Raw genomic sequence first — 21,551 nt, 5'->3', positions numbered from 1 at the left:
GATTTCGTACATGATGGAATTATAGATGGTTTAAAGGAACAATAAAAAATATTTTATATAAAGTATTGTTTATTTCGTGATGTAATAACAGTAGTTAAGTTTACAATATTAAAATTAAAAACCATCAATATATATATATTAAACTATTAAACTATTTTTTATTCAACCTTAATTTCAACCACAGTTTTAACCAAACATATATAAATATCAAACTAAACTCAACCAAAAATATTTTTTATAAAATAATTTTTTTCAAACTATAACAAAAAAAAAAAAAACTACCACAATACAAAGTTTTTCCAAAAGTTAAGAAAATAAAAGATTGTCGGAGCAAATTGAATAGTTGATTAACATCAATATTATTCCAACAAGAAGCTAAATCCACCAATAAGGAGGATGAAAGCAAGGTAAATTAGGTAACAATAAGATTTGGTAACAAAGCTATTGTATCTCGATCTTAATCAAAAGAAAACAAAAAACATGACGAATCCAACTACAGCATATCTGAATGTTTTTGACAGAATTGTAGAGGATTTCAACAGTAAACTATGGGCTCCACTCTTGGACTTGGAACGAGGACGAAGCATATCTCCGCCACCATAAATTCCCTTGGCTCTTTGCAAACTCTTTAAATCAACGCCATGCATGACCCCCTCAAGCCTTCTCCGATCACCCTTTTCTTTTGATTCGCTTATTATCCCGTATACATCTGCACAGGACAGGAGGAACAGGGAGTTTCGAAACAAAAAACGCAAATTCTACAATCCGTATGAAACAATCTTGCTAACACTTACTCTGGAGTTGATCTCTTCTCATCAATGCGTTGTACTGAGGGGCAACCGCTCCTTCGCATGCATAGCATGAAAGGGCTGTGAAGCAAATGAGTAGCAGCAGCCATGCTAGTATTCTTCCCCTCATGTTATACCTGCTATTTCTCAACTTCTATTTCAAATGTTTAAGCAGGTGTGAGAGAAGTAGAGACAAGGTTCAGTTGACAATTCAGCTACCTCTTGGAGCTCACCGGATTTACATTAGCGTTGGTCGCTTATAAGATTTCCTCTCAGGTGGGCCATTAAGGAAATGGAATAAGTTCAGTGACTTCTTTTTGCTGTAGTGTTGCTGACTCCAGCTAGCTTAACTGTGGCTGCAATAAGATGCTCTTCCTTCTTTTCCATGAATAAAATAAGATGCTTTGTACACGGGTTTAAAGATGAAGTACAAATTGTTTTTTTTTTAGGTTTAGTTTTTATAAAAAAATTAATTAAATAAGTTTTTTTTTTAAATTGAAATTGATTTAAACCGATTGGTTTTGGTTCGGTTATTTTAGAATAAAAACCAGTTTTTTTTTATCTGGCTCGGTTTTTATCCGGTTTGGCTTGGTTTTTTTATTTGAATTCAGTTCAGTTTTTTCGGTTTAAGGCTTATAAAATCGAAACCAAATTAAACTGGTCGGTTTTTTCAGTTATTTTTTTCTGATTTTTTCAGTTTAAATGGTTTTTTGGTTTTTTTTTCCTTACCCCTATATTAAACTATCTTATTACTCAACATGTTTTTAATTAAATTAGCACTCATATTTCATCCCCTTGAAAGATTCTGAATTCTGTTGATTTTTTTGAATGATGGAGATGCTTATTGTTTTTTAAATTATTTTTATTTAAAAATATATTAAAATTATTTATTTTTAAAAAATTATTTTTTATATCAACCGTATCTAAAATAAAAAAATTCAAATTTTATTTAACCATGTTTGAAGCGTGTGCTTTATATTTATATTGCAGTATAGGAGGACCCTGCCTCACACTAACATTTGCAATCCTCTAACGGCTCTAATTTGCATGCCCAGATTTTAAATTTCTCTACCCCACCAATAAGTCTTTTTCTATATTCAAGATTCAGTGACACTGCTTCCATGTCAATTTAATGTGAGACCGAAGAGCATCACGAAGTCAAATCACTTTATTATTGTATTAAATAATCATTTTAATTTTAAAATTATTCTGATTCTAAAATGTAATTTATATTAAAAAAAATTATTTAAAACATCCTGTCTTTGCCTTTGAAGTGGAGCAATATCTTCTATTTATACTTGAAAAAATATATTTTATGTCTTTCTATTTATATAGTTGATTTCTCTTTACATAATAAATCATAAATCTTAAATTCACGTACGCAATGCTGCTCCAACCATTCATAACTCCAGTAACATCTCCATCACCAGCAACATCTGGCTCCTTTAATGGCTTGCTTTGGTTTTTTTTAAACTCAGTCGAAGAAAAAGAAAAGCTTCTACCTTTGCAATCCTGTCACAAGGGAGCACACAGAGACTCCTTCCTCGAGAGCCAAGAACGAAAACAAGAATGGCAAATTATTATTTGATGTTGTTTTCGGGTTCGGTTACAATTCTGAAACTAAGAAGAAGAATACTTCTACTGCTCATTCTAAATTCCCAAGGAGAAATATGAATATTTGGTACTAATCACTGGAAACCTACTGGGCACTTTCCCTTCCCCGTGAGTTAGAAATTCTTTTGTTCCTCCTTGATTTATGCTCTTCCTTGGATTGTGATTCTTTATGAGGTGCTAATACATGTTGATTTGATATGCGTTTGTGATGATGATAGAATACGTCGCTAAATTTTGAATTTATGAATCTGGTATCATACTGATGAGCTCCGTATTTATCCCGCCGGTAAAGCTACTGAGCTAGTATTTGCGATATTTGATTAATATCCCAGTTGTTATATTCTGATTTATCTTTTCGGGACGAGATAATTGGTTAATTATATTTGATATTTGTAAAAAAATAATTTCTTTTATATTTGAGTACTCTTCGATAATTAAATGAGTATTATTTAAGAAAAAAATTATAATTTAAATAAAAAATCTAAAATTAAATATGTTATTTGTAGTAAAAAAAACTAAACTTGCTTTTAAATGACTCATACATGTTTGCGTTAAGCATTTGACTGAGCTTAAAAACAATGAATTATTACCCTCTCATTGGTTATTCTTTTAAAGAGCAAATCCAAAAAAAAACAGTAAATAAATGCTAATACATGAAAATTATCGCAGTTCAGATTATTAAATAAGATTTAAAGAATAATTTTATATTATTTTTTAATACATGTATATATATATATATATATAGAAAACGAACTTCAACCGTTCAAAATGATGTTAGTCGACCTATTCGGAATAAGAATTCGCATACAGTCTTAATTTCCCTTCAATCTTTTCACACTTGTTCATTCTTTTCAGGCGCCTAAAGATAATAATGGAAAAAAATGGGGGATATGCTGCTGGACGGTGCATGACTGCCGGTGAAGGAGTTGAGGCGGATGCAAAAGAGTAAAAGAAGAGGGAATAAAGATTACTTTCTGGATCAACTGGCCTGAGCGCACTGCATAAAGGAAGATCAAACACGAATAATTATCATAAATTTCCTTCAACAAGCTTTTGTGCTTTAAATCTTGTGCTTCTTGTTGCCTCCCTCTCCCCCGACCAGAAGAATCACCTAAACTTCAGAACCACCAGTCTAAAGCACCGAATTTTTCAAGTTGGATTGGCTTTTTTGTCGGATTTGGCTGAGGGAAACACGATCCTCGAGAATTAATAAAGCTTAACCTCAACGGAAAGCATATGCGGTGATGTTTTCTTATCGATATTTTTATTTATAAAAATGATGTCATGAGTTATATTAATTCTGTATATATATGTGAAGATTTAAAGAAACAAAAAATAATTATTTGTATTCATTTTTACGTATAATTAAATATAAATAAAGGCAAATCTCGTACTATGGGTTCTTTCATTGACTTCCATCAATGAATGTTAATGTTTCTGAACCCTGTTAAATTAACAGAAACAATAAAGTGCGTAGGCTAAACATTGTGTAAAATACCGTGTATATAGATGCAAAGAACCATTCATTATGACAGTTAAATTACAAGTTTTTCTTTATCTTTTTTTCTTAAAAAAAAATTATGAGTTTTCAATTCTGTTTTTCAATTAAGTTTTATATTTTTTTAATTTGGCTTCATTCTTTTAATTTGTTTTTTTCCTTTTGTTAAATTATTTTTTTTAATTTAACCCTTCAATTTATTTATTTATTTGTTGTCCTTTAATTTACTTTTCATTTTGATTTTCACCCTCATTCTTTTTATTATATATATTTTTTGTTTTAGATCATTTTGTATAATTGATTATTTTTTTAATTTCATCCATCAACGTTTGATTTATTAAAAATTAGACTTCGTGATTTTTTTCATTTACCGTGCTTTCAATCTAATGACTTGGATCACGTGTTTGGAAAGTTAATTCAAGTCAACATTTTTTTTTATCTCATTTTGTTTTTTAACTTCATCTCTCAACATTAATTTTTAAAAAAATTGTTATGTGGTTATCTTTAATTTTTTTTATTAGTTTATCATAGTCTCATAAACTAGCCCATGAGTTTTGCAAATCTTTTTTTAATAAAATTTTTTTTTATAATTGTTTTGGGTGTGTTTGATTTTTGAAGATATTAATCTAATTTATTTATGAACTTTATATATACATATATGAAATTTATTTTTAAAAATATTAGATATTTAATTTTAGAAAATATTTCTAATATATGCAACCTTACATGGTATTTTTTTTCTTTTTTATTTTATTCAATTATTTTCATGTGAGTATTTATTTATATTGTTATTGGATTTAATAAAAAATTAATTTTAATAAACAAATTTAATAAATATATTTAGATAAATATCTTATATTATAAAATTAAATATTTTGATCGATATCTAACACTTAATTTTTTCAGTTTTGCTTTTAGTTATTGTTAACAAATCTAATGTGACTGTATACATGGAGCCGAGGCTCGCCGGTGAGAAGCTCAGAGCAGAAAGGATTTCCGAGCCAAATCCAATGTGACCCTTTGAGAACTGTGAGCCTAGATTGTGCCACAGCAAGAGAGGGATATTTTATTATTGATTTTTTTTTTAAAAAAAACTTTTTTGGCATAGCTTATGTCACCGAAAGCTGTGGGGGTCCTGGAACCGCCATTTCTGTTTTCTTGCAGCTTGACCTTTCTTGGAACGTGGCACCGAAAGGGAAAAGATTTTATGGGAACATGCCATCTGATATTTTAGCCGCTTGAAGCCTGTGTAAAATTCAACCAAAAAATTTATATTTTACATGATTTTAGATTTGAATTCTATAATTGTTTATATAATAACTATTAAAGATTTACATGGTTATTAACTTCAGGGTCCATAAAATTAGTCGAGGTATCCGTAAACTGACCTAAACATCTCCATTAAATTAAAAAAATAAACTAAAAAAAATTGAAGCTACGAAAAAATTGAGATTTTAATAAGATCCTGCTTACTCAAAATGGGTGCCTTGACAATTTTCAGTCATCATAAAAGATAATTGGTTCCCATCAGATTTTAACCCCCTTTTATGCCAAGGACCTCAAAATGTTGGTTCCCCGTCAGATTGAAATATCCTACGTTTTCTTACAGTCTAAAGCTTCGTATTATATTATTTGAGGATGTTTCAAAATCCAGCAGGTTATTTTTGTATTTAGATTGAGGTTAATTAAGATGTTCAACTATATAGTTTTTTCTTCTTAGCTCAGGAAGTACTAGGTTAGTAATAAAAGTTTTATTACCTGCAAAAACAATTCCTGATGATGGAATTTAAAGAGCTTTTTATAATAAAACTAGTAATTTTTATAAGAAATACAATAAATAAATAAAAAAGAGTAAACTTTTAGGATAGAAAAAGTTTTGAATATTTTACTTGGATGGTTCGGGAATATTTATACTTCTCAAATCTTGTTGTTTTGATAAAGACAAGAAGGCTTAAAATCTCATCTTCAATTGGTGACATTAATGAGGGATAAAGATCTTTTATACTATATTAATAAGATAAATATTTCTTACTAGTCATTAATGAAATGAAAAATATGGTTGGTCATTTGAGAAACTTTGTATAAATCTATAAATGTAGAGAGATGATTATCTTTGACACGAGTATTTTATATCATTAACCTAGAATAGAGCTCTATAATCTTAAATCTAAGACCAATTGGACTTGGTATATAGCTAAACTTAGATAAAAAAAGAAGAAGCATGTATATTCATAAAAAAAATTATATCACATTAGGTTTAGTGGGTGATAAAACTCAAGTTTATTGAATATAACAACATGCTATGCTCATGTTACCTTGAATTTAGTTGATAGTTAAACCCAAGTGCATTGAATTTAATAACCTGCTAGGTTCACATTACCTTGAGTTCAGCTGTCAGCTAAACTCAAGTCTTTTAGATCTGACAACTTACTAAGTTCATCTTACTTTGTGTTCAATTGACAGCTGAATCCAAACGTGTTAGATCTGATAAATTACTAAATCCATACTATCCCCAAGTTTTTTTAATACATAAAAATACTAAGTGAAAAATATTGAATAATCATTATTGATACAGGTAAGCTAGAGTCATCAACCCCATCCATCATTAAGGCATGCTCAACATGCTAGGCATGCTGCAATATAAAAAAGACTAGCTTAATTTTCAATATACTCGGGCGGGCCAACTAGACAGTTCTTGTCCTGTTGGCTATTCTAGTTTTCATGTCACGCTCAATGCTAAAGGAAAAGGAGATTACTTCAAACTCAAAATTAGTAGATTCGTCCAAATTTCAATACTAGGTCCCACCCATGCTGACATTATTATAACCCATATTTTTTATTTTTTTATTTTTTTTTAAAAAAAACAAGCGCTTATGGACAACCCACCAAACCAGATATACTAAAAATAGGCCGATATTTTATTTACTGAACAATATTGGAACAATGATCGCCCATGTTAAATACATGCATTGACTGCATGGTTTAAGAAAATTAACAGCCTCAGTATTGGTAAAAGCAACTAACTGCTATGACTATCTGTTTATGCAGATCCTCTAGTTGTGCTGAGAAGATCTGCTAAATAAATACGAGGCACGTGCAAAAGCCATAGGCAGGGTAACATAGAAAAGACATCCTTTTTCCTAATAAGGTAAGGCACCGCTTGGTATACAGCGACTCATTGAGAGAATTATTGAACACTCAACTTCAACAAATTGCGCAATTAACCATATCAGGCTTAGAACAGGAAGAAACTGAGGAAGGCGAGAACGGAACCAATTATATGGCTGGAAGGAAGTTGGGTTCGGACAGCAGACGATTTGCGACCACTACGAGGATAAAAACGAGCCCTTTTTTTTATGTAAACTCCTAACTTCGGAGTCTGAAATGAACTGATCATGTCATTTTGTCTTCCCTGAGGCAGTTGGGGTTTGGTGGGAACTTTATCAAAATGACTCTTGACAGCTGAACTTGGAAGAGAGTGTGATAGCAAGAGGAGGCTGAAGAGCAGGAAAGTGAATACATTCCTCATTTGAGTCATGTCTGCTAAGGAAAAGTAGCTAAGATATTTGTTGTTTAGTGGACTCTATGATTAACAAGGAGGAGATATTTATAAGCGGTGCCGCAAGCAATCAAGAATTTAAAATATTACCTGCCTGTGTGAAATGTCCCTCCCTGCACATGGACGTCTGTTGAAAGATACCTACAACAGCCTAGCAAATTGACACAAGTAGCAAACTTAATAAGTAAGGTATCTCTTTCCAGCATGACAAGGGAATTTGGAACGGCAAGATTTTACTTCACTTGATTTCATGATAAGAAAAGGGCAGAACAGAATCATATTGCATATCAGCAAAAATAACTTTTGAGTAAAAAATGACAAGAAGAAATTAAGCTAGGACTTCTTTATCCCAAGACTAGCTTCGAGTTTTCTACAGAATACCCCTTGTAATAAAATTCATGGGGTAAATTACTTAGATTGCCAAAAAACAATTGACACAAAACAAAGCTAGGTGGAGGATGATTCTTGATGCCGATATCAAATGTTGACTCCAGGGCAATGGTGCAATGTCAATGAACTACTAAAGCACCTAAAGTGGAAGATGATTTTTAATTTAATCAAATCTTTCCATCTTTTTTCCTAGATACAATGCTTCCAACTAATAGCAGACAGGCTTTATTTAGATCTTACTATGCAAAGGCCTTACTCTTCTGCTGTTAAACATGTTCCTTTGACATATGCTTTGCAAAATTCAAATAAAGCAGTACTGGTATCTTAGAAAGTTGGTGTCCACTGGTATTTTAGACAGGAAATACTGGCATTTGGATGAATCCATGCTTTAGTCGGCAGAATAGTTTATCAAGCATCCGGAATATCATTAGGTTTCATGGCAATGGCGGATATTCAATTTAATTTATGATATTTAACTAGGTTGAGAACATTGACATTTCAGGTTATATTTGTAATCCTGGAGATACGTCATACCTATTATAGCATAGAAGCAAGAGTACTTCCCTTTCTATTTGCACCTACGCCATGTCCAGTCAGTCTGCACAATTATTCTTATGAAAGTTAAAAACAAAGTAACCAATCTAAAGACTCATTTACCATCACGATTGCACCCAACTCGTTCTTGAAATAAAGAACAGACGGTAAAAGACTCATTTACCATCACGATTCCCTCACTTGCAGTAGAGCAGACACAAAATTCTAAAACAAAATTTCTAAAAACTCTCTTGATTACTGATAACAGAACAGTAGGTCTGCCTAGCAAACCGAGTCAACTTCCATCTGAATTCATTACAAGGCTGATTGGTACACTCCACGTTCAAACAAGATTTGAATTATCTTAATATACCAACATAGCCGTTCAAAATAAACAGAAAGGTGTCCATAAATTCATCTCACTGTTCTTGCCCGCGTGGAACGTCATCTGGAGGCATGTTTGTGCCTGGTGGACAAGGCAAAGTCCACGAAGAAGTCTGGACACGTTAAATGTCTAGTCTGACAAAAACAACCATAACTTCAGATATGACGGTTGGATGGGACTGAAATTTAACAAGGAGGCTCTACAAGCCTTGCTCCATATAAGGTCAGCTAGCCAGCACCTGATGAGGTTGGGAAGACCCTTAAATTTGTTAAAGTTATTCTGATCAAACATAAAAGGAGGCTAGAATTCTCAATAAGATGTTTATTATGAATGTTTAAGTTAACCTAAATACAAAGAAATTATATATAGGTTAAACTGAAAATATATTCTACCCTTAATAAATAAAACTAAATAAATATTACTTAACATCTCCCCTCAAACTCACGATGCGGCATCTACAAGCATCGAGAGTTTACCAACTAGAAAACAAAAACGAGATATGGAATGCGTCTTGGTAAAGAAATCTGCAATCTGCAAGGAAGAATGAACGAAAGGCAAAGTAATGGTGTCATGCTTGAGATGATGACGAGTAAGATGACAATCGATCTCAATGTGCTTAGTTCGCTCATAAAAACCGAGTTGGGAGCAATCTGAATAGAACTCTGGTTGTCACAATTCATAGGAGTAGGATGAGAAAAGAAAACTCTCATATCAGCAAGTAACCAACGTAACCAAACAATCTCTTTGGTAGTAGATGCCATGACAGAAGCTGAAGAAAAGTTGAAATACCAGATTTTGCAGAAGCGGAAGACAAAATATCACTCCAAAATTTTTTATTTTTCTTGCAGAAACTTAACTCAAATACCAAATTGCATAAACTGAAGAGAAGATGAAATACCAAAACAATTGCAGAGACATAACAGAAATACCAAATTGCAGAAGCTGATACCAAATTGCAGAACAGAAAAACCAAATTGCAGAAGCTGATTCCAAATTGCAGAAACTGAAGAGAAGACGAAATACCAAAACAATTGCAGAGACAGATAGAAATACCAAATTGCAGAAGCTGATTCCAAATTGCAGAAACTGAAGAGAAGACGAAATACCAAAACAATTGCAGAGACAAATAGAAATACCAAATTGCAGAAGCTGATTCCAAATTGCAGAAACTGAAGAGAAGACGAAATACCAAAACAATTGCAGAGACAGATAGAAATACCAAATTGCAGAAGCTGATTCCAAATTGCAGAGACTGATGAGAAGACGAAATACCAAAACAATTGCAGAGGCAGAACAGAAATACTAAATTGCAGAAGCTGAAAAATCTAAAATAAAGTTTCAGATATTAATTCTTCAGCCGCAAGCACAAAACTTGATCTTCATCCTCCATCTTTTAATAGGTCAAACAACTCATGTCTGATGTTTTGAAAAATGAATCTGAAGTTAAGCTTCATAGGAATGCATTGAGCGTGCTGGAACATCCTACAGGGAATGAAGTGGATGGTGATAACAATTTTGATACGAGCAGTGGCTCTGACATTGGTGAACATGATTTATACAAGGGCAGCGAATTCCATAAAATTAACAAGTCAAGGGTTCGATCAACTAGGCTCTGATACCATGTTAAAGTTATTCTGATCAAACATAAAAGGAGGCTAGAATTCTCAATAAGATGTTTATTATGAATGTTTAAGTTAACCTAAATACAAAGAAATTATATATAGGTTAAACTGAAAATATATTCTACCCTTAATAAATAAAACTAAATAAATATTACTTAACAAAATTAAACCCTAAGTTTTGCTACCGTATAAACTGTTGTTATTATAGCTATAACCTTGGCGCTCGAGAAACCCTAGTTCTATTTTTTCCTTTAGACGTTGCTTCATTGCCTCCTAGCGCCTTTCCCACGTAACTCCCCCAATCCCCTCCTCTGAACAAGATTTTGATCACATTAATCCACTGATTTCTTCATAAATGAACTAATATGTACGTTTAGCGACTACTGACAGGAGAGGGAAAAAAAATGTCTGCTGAAGATGCTTCAAGTTAATTCCACATGTATCAAAGGTCGATCGGGAAGAAGTGAAGAAAACAAATCTCTATTGATCTCATAGTGTCAAAAATTACAGATAACTCATGTGAAGCAAATTAAATATATTAATCAAAACGCATTTCAAAGCAATAAATATTCCATTCATGGTGTTAAAAAATTAAAGAAAATACTATTTCCTGGAGATTACGCAACAGCACTTGAATTAACTCAATTAACCGCACTGATTCAAAATGCCGCTAATTTGAGGTAAAAATGGTCAGTCGAATCACCCGAAAATTGTAGTTTTCTATTTGAATTATTTGTTCTTCTTCCTTGTTTATCTTTAACGGCACTGCAAAAATAAAAAATCCAGTCATGTAATTTATATTGATGAACTGATGAACCTAGTTAATAAATTAAGAGTGAAAATCGTTATATCAGTCATAATGATAATGAGAATAATGAGACCTTGTCTAAGAAATCGACGGTGAAGAGCATCGTTAAATCTGCGATCAGAGCCGTCTCCGGCTTGCTTAGGCCTTAATTTCCCCAAATTATTAAAGAAAAAGCATTTGCATAACCTAGTTTGTGGAAACAAATCACACTGTGAAGCATCTATAACACACACAAAAAATAAGAAAATTTTTTTTGAAAAACCTAAGCGGAAAGAGAGAGAAACAAATTCTATAACCTTCAGCTTCCTTGAGATCTTCTCTCAGTCGAAGCTCTTGTTTTCGCTCTTCAGTCTTTCAAAAAAAAAAAACAAAACAGAGCGCAATTATGCTCTGTTTGTTTTGTCAAAACCTAATCGCGTTAAATTTTGACTCAAATGTCTGCATTTTATTGTGTTCCAAACAGAGAATAGAGATCGATGAAAATCCAGCGAAGAGCGTCGGATTCCGAAGGAAGATTGTTAGGAGGAGGAGGAGCAGGAGGAGGCTGTTTCTGCAGAAGTTTTGATCGCAGGAGTGAAATTACAACGGTGAGCTTCAGTGATTAGTCATCTGTTGATGACGCCGATGCCGTTTTGGTGTTAGTTGCTGGTTTCACTTGAGGCTATACTTTTAATTTGAAGTTCACTTAACGCGGGAGAATCTTGAGCTTTGTAGTTCAGTATGCTTTATTTACAAGGAGATCCGCTTATATAATGGAAGTGGGATCGTTATATTTTTTTTAAAAAATAAAAAGTAATTATTTTGCAATAGAAGCTGTTTTGGTGATAATAAAATATCTTATAAATATTTTTAATGATAGTGCTGATGATAAAGATAATTGTAAAAGTGATAATAAAATAATTATGATAATAATAAGATGATAATATTAATGGTTATGATGTGACAATAATAATAAAGAAAGTGAATGTGGTGATAAAAAAAAAAATAAGAGTGGTAGTGATGAGGTGATGGTGAAGAAGACTGTTATAATAATAATAATAATTATAAAAAAAACCAGAAAAAAAAAGAAGAAAATTTGACTAAATAACAAAGAGGTTGATGCAGTACAGTTCTTTGCCTTGTAAAAATGTATTATCATGGAGAAATTAGGGATCCACATCGAATCACTGTCAGTTTCATTGAAAGTTGAAGCCGTGTATTTGAATTTAAGGGAACACCCTCTGCTGAATCTTCTTCGTGTCGACGATTTTTATTGTTTGCATGGGACCCTATCAAGGGAACCACCGCTCTATACCGGACCGGTACCGGATACTGATAATAACCCATCAAAAGTAGAGGGTGAAATGCCCTCTTCACACAACCCTATCCATTATTCCAGTGGGGTTTCTTGTCCCAGAGACATTGAAATGCGACCTAAAAATTGGAAGGCATCCTCTCTGCAAGCTTCCAACCTATAAATTCAAGCTCCGATTATGATGTCCTGTGACCAGCTTGACACTTTACGCTTCACTTGTCACTTTCCACCAGACAAATCCCACCACTCACGCCACCGCCACCACTTGATCCTCTTTTTGAAGCTGGATGGCAAAACAGGATTTGGCTCCTCTTAACAAACCAAAAATTACCGAAGTCAAGAAAGGATATAATTTGGCAAGGACTTCTGTTGCATAATTATAGCACGCCGACAGCTTGCATCTCTTGAAACCATGGCAGCTTGCAGGAAGCATAATCAAATGTGGAAGGAGCAGATTAACCTTCAAAACCAACTAAATCTGGTATATTATAGCACCAGCAATCAGGCTAGCATCAAAACTGATGGGCAGCAGAGAACGCAACAGCACAACAAACAGAAGGTGATACAAGTGAGGATGTAGAGAGTAAGATTTATGAGCTGAGTTCAAATAATAAACTAAATTACTCAGTCAAGAGAACAAAAATTGAAAACTAATCAAATACAAAACAACTGGATCCCTTGAAGGGGCATGCTTCTCGAGCTACAGGCACACGAGACCAACATCCACAGCATTATGGTTTGATTTCTTTCTTCGGTAACACACAACTATGATCTCAGGAAAAAATATACAACTCAAAAAATATTTCTTGGCAGCTCCACCTTATCACATAGTACAAGTTGCTCGCCTCAAAATGGTGTAGGCGGGGCGTTATGAAGTAAACGTAAGCACAAAAAAGTTGGATACAGGTGGTGAAGTACTCACGTAATAGAATGGTAGACTTACTAAAACAAACTCTGGCAAGCCTCAATGGCGGATGCTTGAGTGTCTAATACAAGTTGCCCATCCGGACTTGAAATAATGACCCTTATTGCTGCATCAAACATGGCTCTCCGGTACATATCATCCTCCATCTTCTTAAGGACCTCTATTACCATTTTAAAGTCCAATCCCCCAACCAAAACTAATTTCCCGATAATTTCACCAAAATTATTTGGTGCCTTTGGCAAATCAATGCCAATATCATCCAACATAGAACCATAGAGTAAGCACCCAGTCCCTATGTCTTTAGCTGTGAGGACCTTCTTGGAAAACAAATATTCCAAAAGTTTGGCAACTGGTTCAACACATGGTGGGTTTGCCTCTAGTGCAATGAAGATAGCTTCCTTGACAACTTCAGGGTGATAACCTGGAGACTTCAACTCCTCCACACATTGCAATGCCTCATCCAGAAGCAAGACACTGAAGTATTCCTTCAGGAGTGAGACAGTCTTTCTCCTGAGATCATCAGGATTCACCCTAGCAGCTGAAACAACTGGTCTCTCTGAAACTGGAGGCATGGAAGGAGCAGGAAGGGTTTTACTAGGTAGAGAGGCTTGAGCAGGAGGCTCTGCACCAAAACCAGAGTTTGATGGCCTAGAAGGAGGACCACCACTTCCATGCAGGAGGGCACTACTCCTACCACCTATAAAACCACCACTGCCCTCGGGTAACAGCCTGGTGTTTAGTGATGTCTTGTTAAACATTGGTGATTGGACACGTCCCCCAAGCTGCATAAGACCATCACCCCTTGGCATTGGGCGGTTTCTAGGTATCTCCCGGTTGTCATTATCAATTCCAGGCATCCCAGGCATTCTCCTAGTTCCTGGCATGCCAGGCATCATCCCCCCAGTGCCAGGTCGGTTGATGGGGAAGCCCCCAGGGCCAGTAGTCCCTGGAGCGGTGGAAATAAGACCACGGTTATTTCTAATGCTTGCAGTAGCACCAGGACGCAGCCCAAGAGTCTTTTCTGCCTCAGAATGTATCTCTGTGATGGTTTTAGCTTTGACCTGCAATGACAACCAATAAAATATTTACATAAATACAGCATCTATTAGCTGAATTAGAAATTAATGGCATAGAAATCTTACCTCTTCACGCCTAGGAATCCAGTTGTTCATCCGTAGGTCAAGAACACCGCGCACCATGAACCTCAGTCGAGGAGCCAGCTGAGGATTTGATGCCAGTTCCTTCAATCGACCAAAGTACACATCATTTATTCGTCGCGACTTTGGGCTTTCATCAAGCTGCTTACCAATGGTATTAAAGAACTGGCATATGGCCTCAACACTTTCTTCTGCAGGACAACCTTTATTATCGGGCCCTAGAAGCTCCTGTTCACATAGCAAAGTAGCTGTAAGCAATCCTAAGAACCTCCACCAGTGTCACGAAAAGTTATACAAGTGGAAGCTCCACTGCTAACCTGAACAATATGATGGACAATCTTTTCAGGAACCATGCTCTGCTTCAGAAGCTCTCCAATCAAACGCATGTTTCCAAGAGTGCGAAGCTTGACCAGTTTTTCCTTATCCCTACGCTCAAGCTCTTGCTCTGGAGCTGTCATCTGCCTTAATTCCTCCCTCAGCTTATCAGCACCTTCAAATGCCTCTTGACAGATATTCAAGAGCACCCGCTTAAATGTGATCTCTTTCCCACCAGGTTCATCTGATGGGAATGAGGGGAGCTTTTCATTAAGATCAGAGCACAGTTGTGCGTACATAGGGCAGAATGTGGGTTCAAGAACAGCCTTGTCGAATATAAGTGATATCACACCCTGCATTCAGAATCAACCTTAAGCTCAACTGGCAGCTGTATAAATCTAAAGGAATAGAAAAAATATGAACCAAAAAGTTAACCTTCAGGATATCAGTTGATGTAATTCCAGAGTCAATAAGTTGACCCTTGAGAACATCAAACTTCTCAGGGGTGAGCTTGTTCAGTATACTGCACAGAAAACAGAGAGCATTCAGCATATAGCCACCATAAATACTTGTATTGAACAAGCCCTTCAGATTTATTGAAAGCAATGGCATGAGTCTGAATCACATAAAGAGCCATATAATCCAAATAGGTAAAAGTACAGAAGGAAATGATGAGAATCTCTGGCAATTTAATGGGTGAGAAAGAACCAAGGTTAAGAAAATAAAATCGAACCAGAATCTACATGGACTGACATATCCATTTAGGCTATCCATTGCTGTCAATGGCAATGATGACAATCAAAAACACATGTTTATTTTCATGTTTGTAATAAATACCAGTTCCAGGATAGTGAAATGTCCTATGGTCAGAAATCCAATTTGTTATGTGGTGCATACTATATGCTTCAAACAAATTCTAAAACCATGGCCGGGAAATTCTTGAATTGTAAAAAATTATTCTAAGTGAAATTTGATGTTTCGATTTTAAGAGCTTCATGGATGCTTTCATTACTCAAAATTAAAATCAAATTATACAGATTTTAACATAAAAAAGAATATGCGAAAACCCAAGGTGATTGTGCAATTGAGGACACTGCACTATATTCCAGATATAAAATATCACCAAAATGCTGTCAAGTTGCCAACAAGTCCACATTTTCATGTGGAGATTTTAACATAAAAACATGATGCTTGAGAAGCCAACCATGTCTTGGGTAATAGCACAAGTAAGCCTGTACCCAGACCTTACTGCATTCAGGCCATAACCATGAAATGACACATGTATCCCATTTGATATTTTCTGACTCAAAAAATAGTCACATAGGACATCATCAGCATCAGTTACCCTTTTACAGTCTTCAAGACACGATCCTTTTCAGAAAGATTCACCCTTCTAGTAGACCATGGTACCTCAGCCTTGACCAAAGCAGGAGCAGGTCCTCCCTGGTTTAAAAGGAAAATACAGGAGTTGGAAGCTAAAATAAAACATGAGCACATAACTTAGTTTAAAGAAAGCACCAGAATACAGCATAATAACAAACGAAGAGTAGAGTGAAGGAGAAGGTCAAAGAATTCATAGTAGAACTAAGATCATCTAGATGAGGAACCGACCTGAAAAAATTGTATTAATATCTTGAACCAGACAGAGTTATTATATTATGGTTCGATAGTCATTGTGTTCCATTGAACTAAAATGTTACCAAATTTATGTAATACAGCAAAAGAATGAGACAAAAGCTGCCTGCACTTTTGGTACATTATTCATAATTAGAAGTTCAACAAGAAGCTAAAGGAAACTTCTAATGGTACGCATTTCATTAAGATGATATGGTTGATGGCAAGAGCATCTACAATTTAACTGCTTCAGGTCAAACTTTCCATGATATGCAAAAGAAAAGTTGTTGGATTAAAAATCTTGTGAGTAAATTATTATTCTCGATATAGTAAAAAATTTACTTTAGAAGAAACTCTAGTTCTGACAATGCCATTAAATGGCTTTACACACTACAAATTAAGTGTGTATCGGAATAGCAAATATGAAAATTTTAGCTGGATAGGTAAACAATTATTCAAAAAGATTGCCATAAGCAAATAAAAGGAGGGAGGCATAAATTACCTGATGGGAAGAGATTTGTGCTCTCGCGAATTGGGAGTTGAGCTGGTCTTGACGATTAGATTGATTGCCTTCTTGCTGCCTGGAGTCATATCTCCCACCAAAGTCTCTATTTTCTCGAATAGAATCCCGGGACCTCTCCTCTCCAGATGGAGAAAATTGAGCAGAACGACCACGCCAATCACGATTGTCTGGCTCAGAATAACGAATCTGAGATTGAGTTGGAGGCTGGAAGGAGCAAAAGAAATCATTACTATAAACACCATCAATCTACCACAAAGGACTTATGAAACATCAAAATAACTAGATTCCATTCTTATCTAGCACTTTTATACCCCCAGCCGCTTCTTGCAACGAAAGGGGTAATTTAAGGAGGCAAATCAAAATGGAACAAAGACTCACATTGGTTTCTCCACGACTCCAGCTCTGATCTTCACCAAAAAGCTCAGCTTCAATTTCTTGTTTGATTTTTAGAATCTCATCAAAGATTACAACAGCCTATGAGAAAATAACAGCCAAGATCAAATAACAAATAAACGAAGCATACAAAAATATATACCAAGTGATATGAGCCTCCCAAAACAATGCTATTTACAGAATACACATCTCCGTGCTCTATTCACCATTATAATCATTAGGATACTTCTGAACAGAAAGTATATGAAACCAAATTTTAAAAGAGAGTGAAATAGCAAGCAAAAGAATGCAAATTGAAAGGATGAATCTGTATATGAAAATTGAAATGAAACACCCGCCATATATTTACACTAATTTTTTATGCTCTATGCAACAAATAAATGCCACCCAGATCAGCACATGAACCAAGAATTAAAAGTTCTTTGGAAAATCAATGCCAACAAGCTTAATAAGTAATCATGTCCTCCTGCATATTTAAGATCAATACCTCTCTAAGCTGCAACAGTTGGTCTCTAGTGTACCGAACACGCTCACGACCCTCAAAACGCAAGTCTCCAGTCTATAAGAAGAATACAATTGGAGTCAAGAGCTTCCAAAAAAATCAACCAAGTTTAATATGCCAAAAAAAAAAGCTATTGCAGGAAGCAAGTGTTATGGGAAAAACCCCGACAATAGCATAACTGAGAAAAATGTATGGTATGGCTTACAAAACTAAGATACAGTGTTGAAACTGATGCCACAGATATACACTAATATTATTAAACTATTGCCTTGAATCCACAAAAAGATAACTATTGCCTTGAATCCACAAAAAGATTGCTATCATCATCCGTAAATAATTAAAAGGTGAATAGGCAGAAGAATTCAACTAAAACATGCATCATACCAGCATAAGTGATTTACATATTTGGATTCTAAAATATGGCAGAAGAGGGCATGCTTAACATCATTCACATGGATAATTAAACTCAAGTCGTCAATGGACTTTATAATGTTCTATATGGAGGATTCATGAATAAAAACAATGGTGCTAATAGAACGGATGAAATTTACTTGGCCCGACCACATTCAAAAGCTCCATTCTTTTTGATATAGTAAATCACAGGCAAGGAAAAAGCTGAACTTCGACCTTGCAGAATACAAAGCTCAATGAATGCTAAACCAGAAGCTACTACCCACGTCAAGTAGAATAGACTGTGAAGTAGAACCTAACTAAACTTCCAACGTTTCATCATCAATATTCCTAAGAGTCTGAATGTGAGTAGGTCCTTTATGGGCAATCTGAAACTCAATAGACACCCACCTAAAGCCTACATATTGCTGTTCGTCCATATTTACAGCAGGTACACATATCAAGTGGCCAGCCAAGAATTAGGACACTACAAATTCCCAACCTTTCCAAGTTCTCATTATGAAATAACCTTTTTCATTATCGATCAACAACACAACATTCTGACTCTTAACAAAATCAAATCAACAGAACAGCAGTTTAAAAACATGGTAGATTGCTGGATTTCAAAAGTAGACCTTGAACCGATTATCAGAACAGTTACCAAATCCAACAGGACATAACCGAACTTCAGTTTTTAATCCAGAAAAAACCAAACTCAGTCACTCTTAACAAGATAAAATAACAAAAGAAAAAATAAGAACAACGATTAGATATTGCAAGTAATGAAACCATAAATGACAGATCCAATTTTTCTTCAAATCCAATCCACACTTAACCCAGAAAAACCAATCCCACAAGACCACAAAACCAATCGCATAAAATCAAAACATACAGGTTTTCATAGCAAAGTTTCTAGATCCAAAGATGGGTAATGATAAAAACCTTAAAAGAAGTAGCACCGCCATGAGGACGCAAGAGAGGGAGATCACCGAAAGAAACAGAAGAAGATGTAGAAGAAGAGGACTGCTCCAAGCGAGGATTGAAGAGTCTACTCCCTCGACCACCACCAGGTCTTAAGCTTAACACCGTCTGATCACCTTGCTGCATAACTCGGTCTTTCACTCGTTTTTAAATTCCAATCCACACAGTCCAATCAAAAAGAAAGAATAAACCAAGAAAGTGACAGATTCAGCTGCTAATAATAAAAGCAAGAGCTGATTCAAGATAGAGAGATAAAAAGAGAGGTTTTTTTGGGTTTTCTACTCTCTCTTCTGCGAAGAGCAAAGAAGAGAAGAGAGTATGTGAGGCCGGTCGACAAAGAGAGAAAAACCAAACCCTTCTATAGGTGGTGAGTTTTTTTTTTTTACTTTTTTCCTGCTGTATTTAGGACTGCTTATGTAATTACGTCGGTGTCCTTCCGCTTGGGAATTTTAGTAAAAGATGCTGGATGAGTTTTGCTTTTTCATAGAATTAAAAATAACAAAGAAATCATCTTTTTCTGGTGCTTTTTTGCAATGATAAAAACTATCTCAATAGTTCCAATTCCTTTCCAAAGAATATCTAAAGTAAAAGGATGACATATAGTCTCCAAGTAGCTTTGCCAATCATCATGGTGTATAGGTCAAATCATTTTTTTTAATATAAAAAAATATTTAAATATTATTACTATTTTTTCAATAAAAAAAATTAAATTATATAAAAATTAATTGAAGTAATAGAAATAACATATATAACTTATAAAAATATAATTTAATTTAAAATGAATTTTAAGATTAAAATATATTGTATCAACTCGAATCAACACAAATTAACTTATCAATTTGCATATCTAGTTATGATATCATAATAATTCTATAAAAAATAAATCAAGATAAATTATAAATTTTAATTTTAAATAAACTTAATATTGAGTAGTAAAATTAAAAAATAATTAATTAAAAAATTAGAAAAAAAATATTTCCAATAATCTCACTTTCTCATGATTAAAATAATATTTTTTTATTTTTTTGATATCAACATCTTAAAACTATAAAAAAATACTTATGAAAATATTAAATTAATATTTCTTAAAAAAAAAACAATTTGAAAATTATTTAAAAAAGAGAAGCAACCCGGACGGGCAGGTAAACTACTTTCAAATCCAGCGTGTGAACTAAAAATTATACAAGGACAAGATCGGGACTTCAAAACAAAGATAAATACGGAAGCATGATCCTTAAACAAAACAGGGAGAGGACGTTTTCTTTTTCCTATTTTAGCTCGTGTTTGCCCTAAACTTATATCGTCCGGGGCCCACTAATCGGTGCCCTCAGTTGCTTATCTTCTGGCCGAATGTCAAAGTGACAGCTCATAGCCTTAACACACACGTGCCGGTTTAGCCCTCCACCTTCTGTTGTTACCTTTGTGATCTAACTTATTTCTCTTCTCTCTATTTTAGTTCCGGTTTGTTTATATATTTTAAAATATTTAAAAAAAATTAAAATTTTTTATTTTTATTTTAAATTAATATTATTTTAATATTTTAAAATTATTTTGATAGGTTGATATCAATAATAATTTTAAAAAAATAAAAAAATATATTATTTAAATATATTTTTAAATAAAAAATATTTTAAAAAACAACTATAACTACTATATTAAACATAGTAATGTTTTAATTATTCGTAACTGCGAGGGTCGGCAGCTGGTGTTCCACTTCGTGTGGTTAGCAAGGGCTTCCCACTTTAATGTGTTCAATAATTCAATCCTCTAAAAAATTGAAACTATAATTATATATAAAAAAATAAGAGTGCTGAGTCATTCATAGGGAGCAAAACACATTGTGCCGTGCAAGAAATGCAAATTAAAAGGTAAAATGATCATTTCACGAGGTTTAATTAGCATTAACAAATTAGATGGAGGTATTTAAAAAAAAACAGTACAAAGATTTAATTACACTTAAAAAAAAAAGCTAGTGTAAGAGAGTTTTTTGATCTTTTTATTTTTTTTTAAATTAGTAAAATAATCTAATTATTTTTAAAAACAAAAAAATATTAAGATTTTGCAAAACGACTTTGATATTTTTTTTATTTTTTAAAACAATGAAATTAAAAATTTAACCTTGAAATTTTAAAACCTAGGTTGTTGTTTTAAGGATATTTTTATCATTTTTTATGGTTTTTCCATTACTATCCGTTTCAATTAAGGATAATTTGATAACTTAACGAATATAAATATTATAAAAAATAATAATTAACACGT

General features: G+C 33.8%; 2 protein-coding genes, 1 long non-coding RNA gene and 1 other non-coding gene across 4 annotated transcripts; all 4 read right to left on the bottom strand.

Moving 5' to 3' along the window:
- Positions 1–322: 322 nt before the first annotated feature.
- Positions 323–1,093, bottom strand: LOC133674305 (uncharacterized). The gene is made up of 2 exons (XM_062095352.1): positions 795–1,093; positions 323–709 (listed from the first exon to the last, which is right to left on the bottom strand). Exons 1-2 carry the CDS (start codon positions 916–918, stop codon positions 462–464), a joined length of 372 nt encoding a protein of 123 aa, XP_061951336.1. The 5' UTR covers positions 919–1,093; the 3' UTR covers positions 323–461.
- Positions 1,094–10,854: 9,761 nt separating this feature from the next.
- LOC133673772 (uncharacterized) lies at positions 10,855–11,903 on the bottom strand. The gene is made up of 2 exons (XR_009835060.1): positions 11,272–11,903; positions 10,855–11,155 (listed from the first exon to the last, which is right to left on the bottom strand). It is a non-coding gene; the product is annotated as an uncharacterized LOC133673772 (long non-coding RNA).
- A 1,187-nt stretch (positions 11,904–13,090) lies between these two features.
- Positions 13,091–19,636, bottom strand: LOC133673795 (eukaryotic translation initiation factor-like). Its single transcript, XM_062094687.1, has 9 exons — positions 19,254–19,636; positions 17,907–17,978; positions 17,405–17,500; positions 17,006–17,230; positions 16,235–16,332; positions 15,325–15,412; positions 14,892–15,242; positions 14,560–14,802; positions 13,091–14,478 (listed from the first exon to the last, which is right to left on the bottom strand). The coding sequence occupies exons 1-9, from the start codon at positions 19,416–19,418 to the stop codon at positions 13,435–13,437; spliced, it is 2,382 nt and encodes a 793-aa protein (XP_061950671.1). The 5' UTR covers positions 19,419–19,636; the 3' UTR covers positions 13,091–13,434.
- LOC133674983 (small nucleolar RNA snoR103) lies at positions 18,673–18,777 on the bottom strand. Its single transcript, XR_009835311.1, has one exon. It is a non-coding gene; the product is annotated as a small nucleolar RNA snoR103 (small nucleolar RNA).
- Positions 19,637–21,551: the final 1,915 nt, after the last annotated feature.

The sequence above is a fragment of the Populus nigra genome, chromosome 15 (genome assembly GCF_951802175.1).
Source record: "Populus nigra chromosome 15, ddPopNigr1.1, whole genome shotgun sequence".
NCBI classification, from domain to species: Eukaryota; Viridiplantae; Streptophyta; class Magnoliopsida; order Malpighiales; family Salicaceae; genus Populus; species Populus nigra.
This window is presented reverse-complemented; position numbering and strand designations above follow the sequence as displayed.

Bases quoted from the DNA above. Each gene is read 5' to 3' on its own strand.
- LOC133674305 (XM_062095352.1), bottom strand. From the start codon at position 918: ATGAGGGGAAGAATACTAGCATGGCTGCTGCTACTCATTTGCTTCACA. The intron at 710-794 runs GTAAGTGTTAGC...TGTCCTGTGCAG, and splicing joins GAGAAGAGATCAACTCCAGA to ATGTATACGGGATAATAAGC.
- LOC133673795 (XM_062094687.1), bottom strand. From the start codon at position 19,418: ATGCAGCAAGGTGATCAGACGGTGTTAAGCTTAAGACCTGGTGGTGGT. The intron at 17,231-17,404 runs GTGAGTCTTTGT...TGCTCCTTCCAG, and splicing joins GGAGTCGTGGAGAAACCAAT to CCTCCAACTCAATCTCAGAT. The intron at 14,803-14,891 runs GTTAGCAGTGGA...CTATGTGAACAG, and splicing joins TTGTCCATCATATTGTTCAG to GAGCTTCTAGGGCCCGATAA.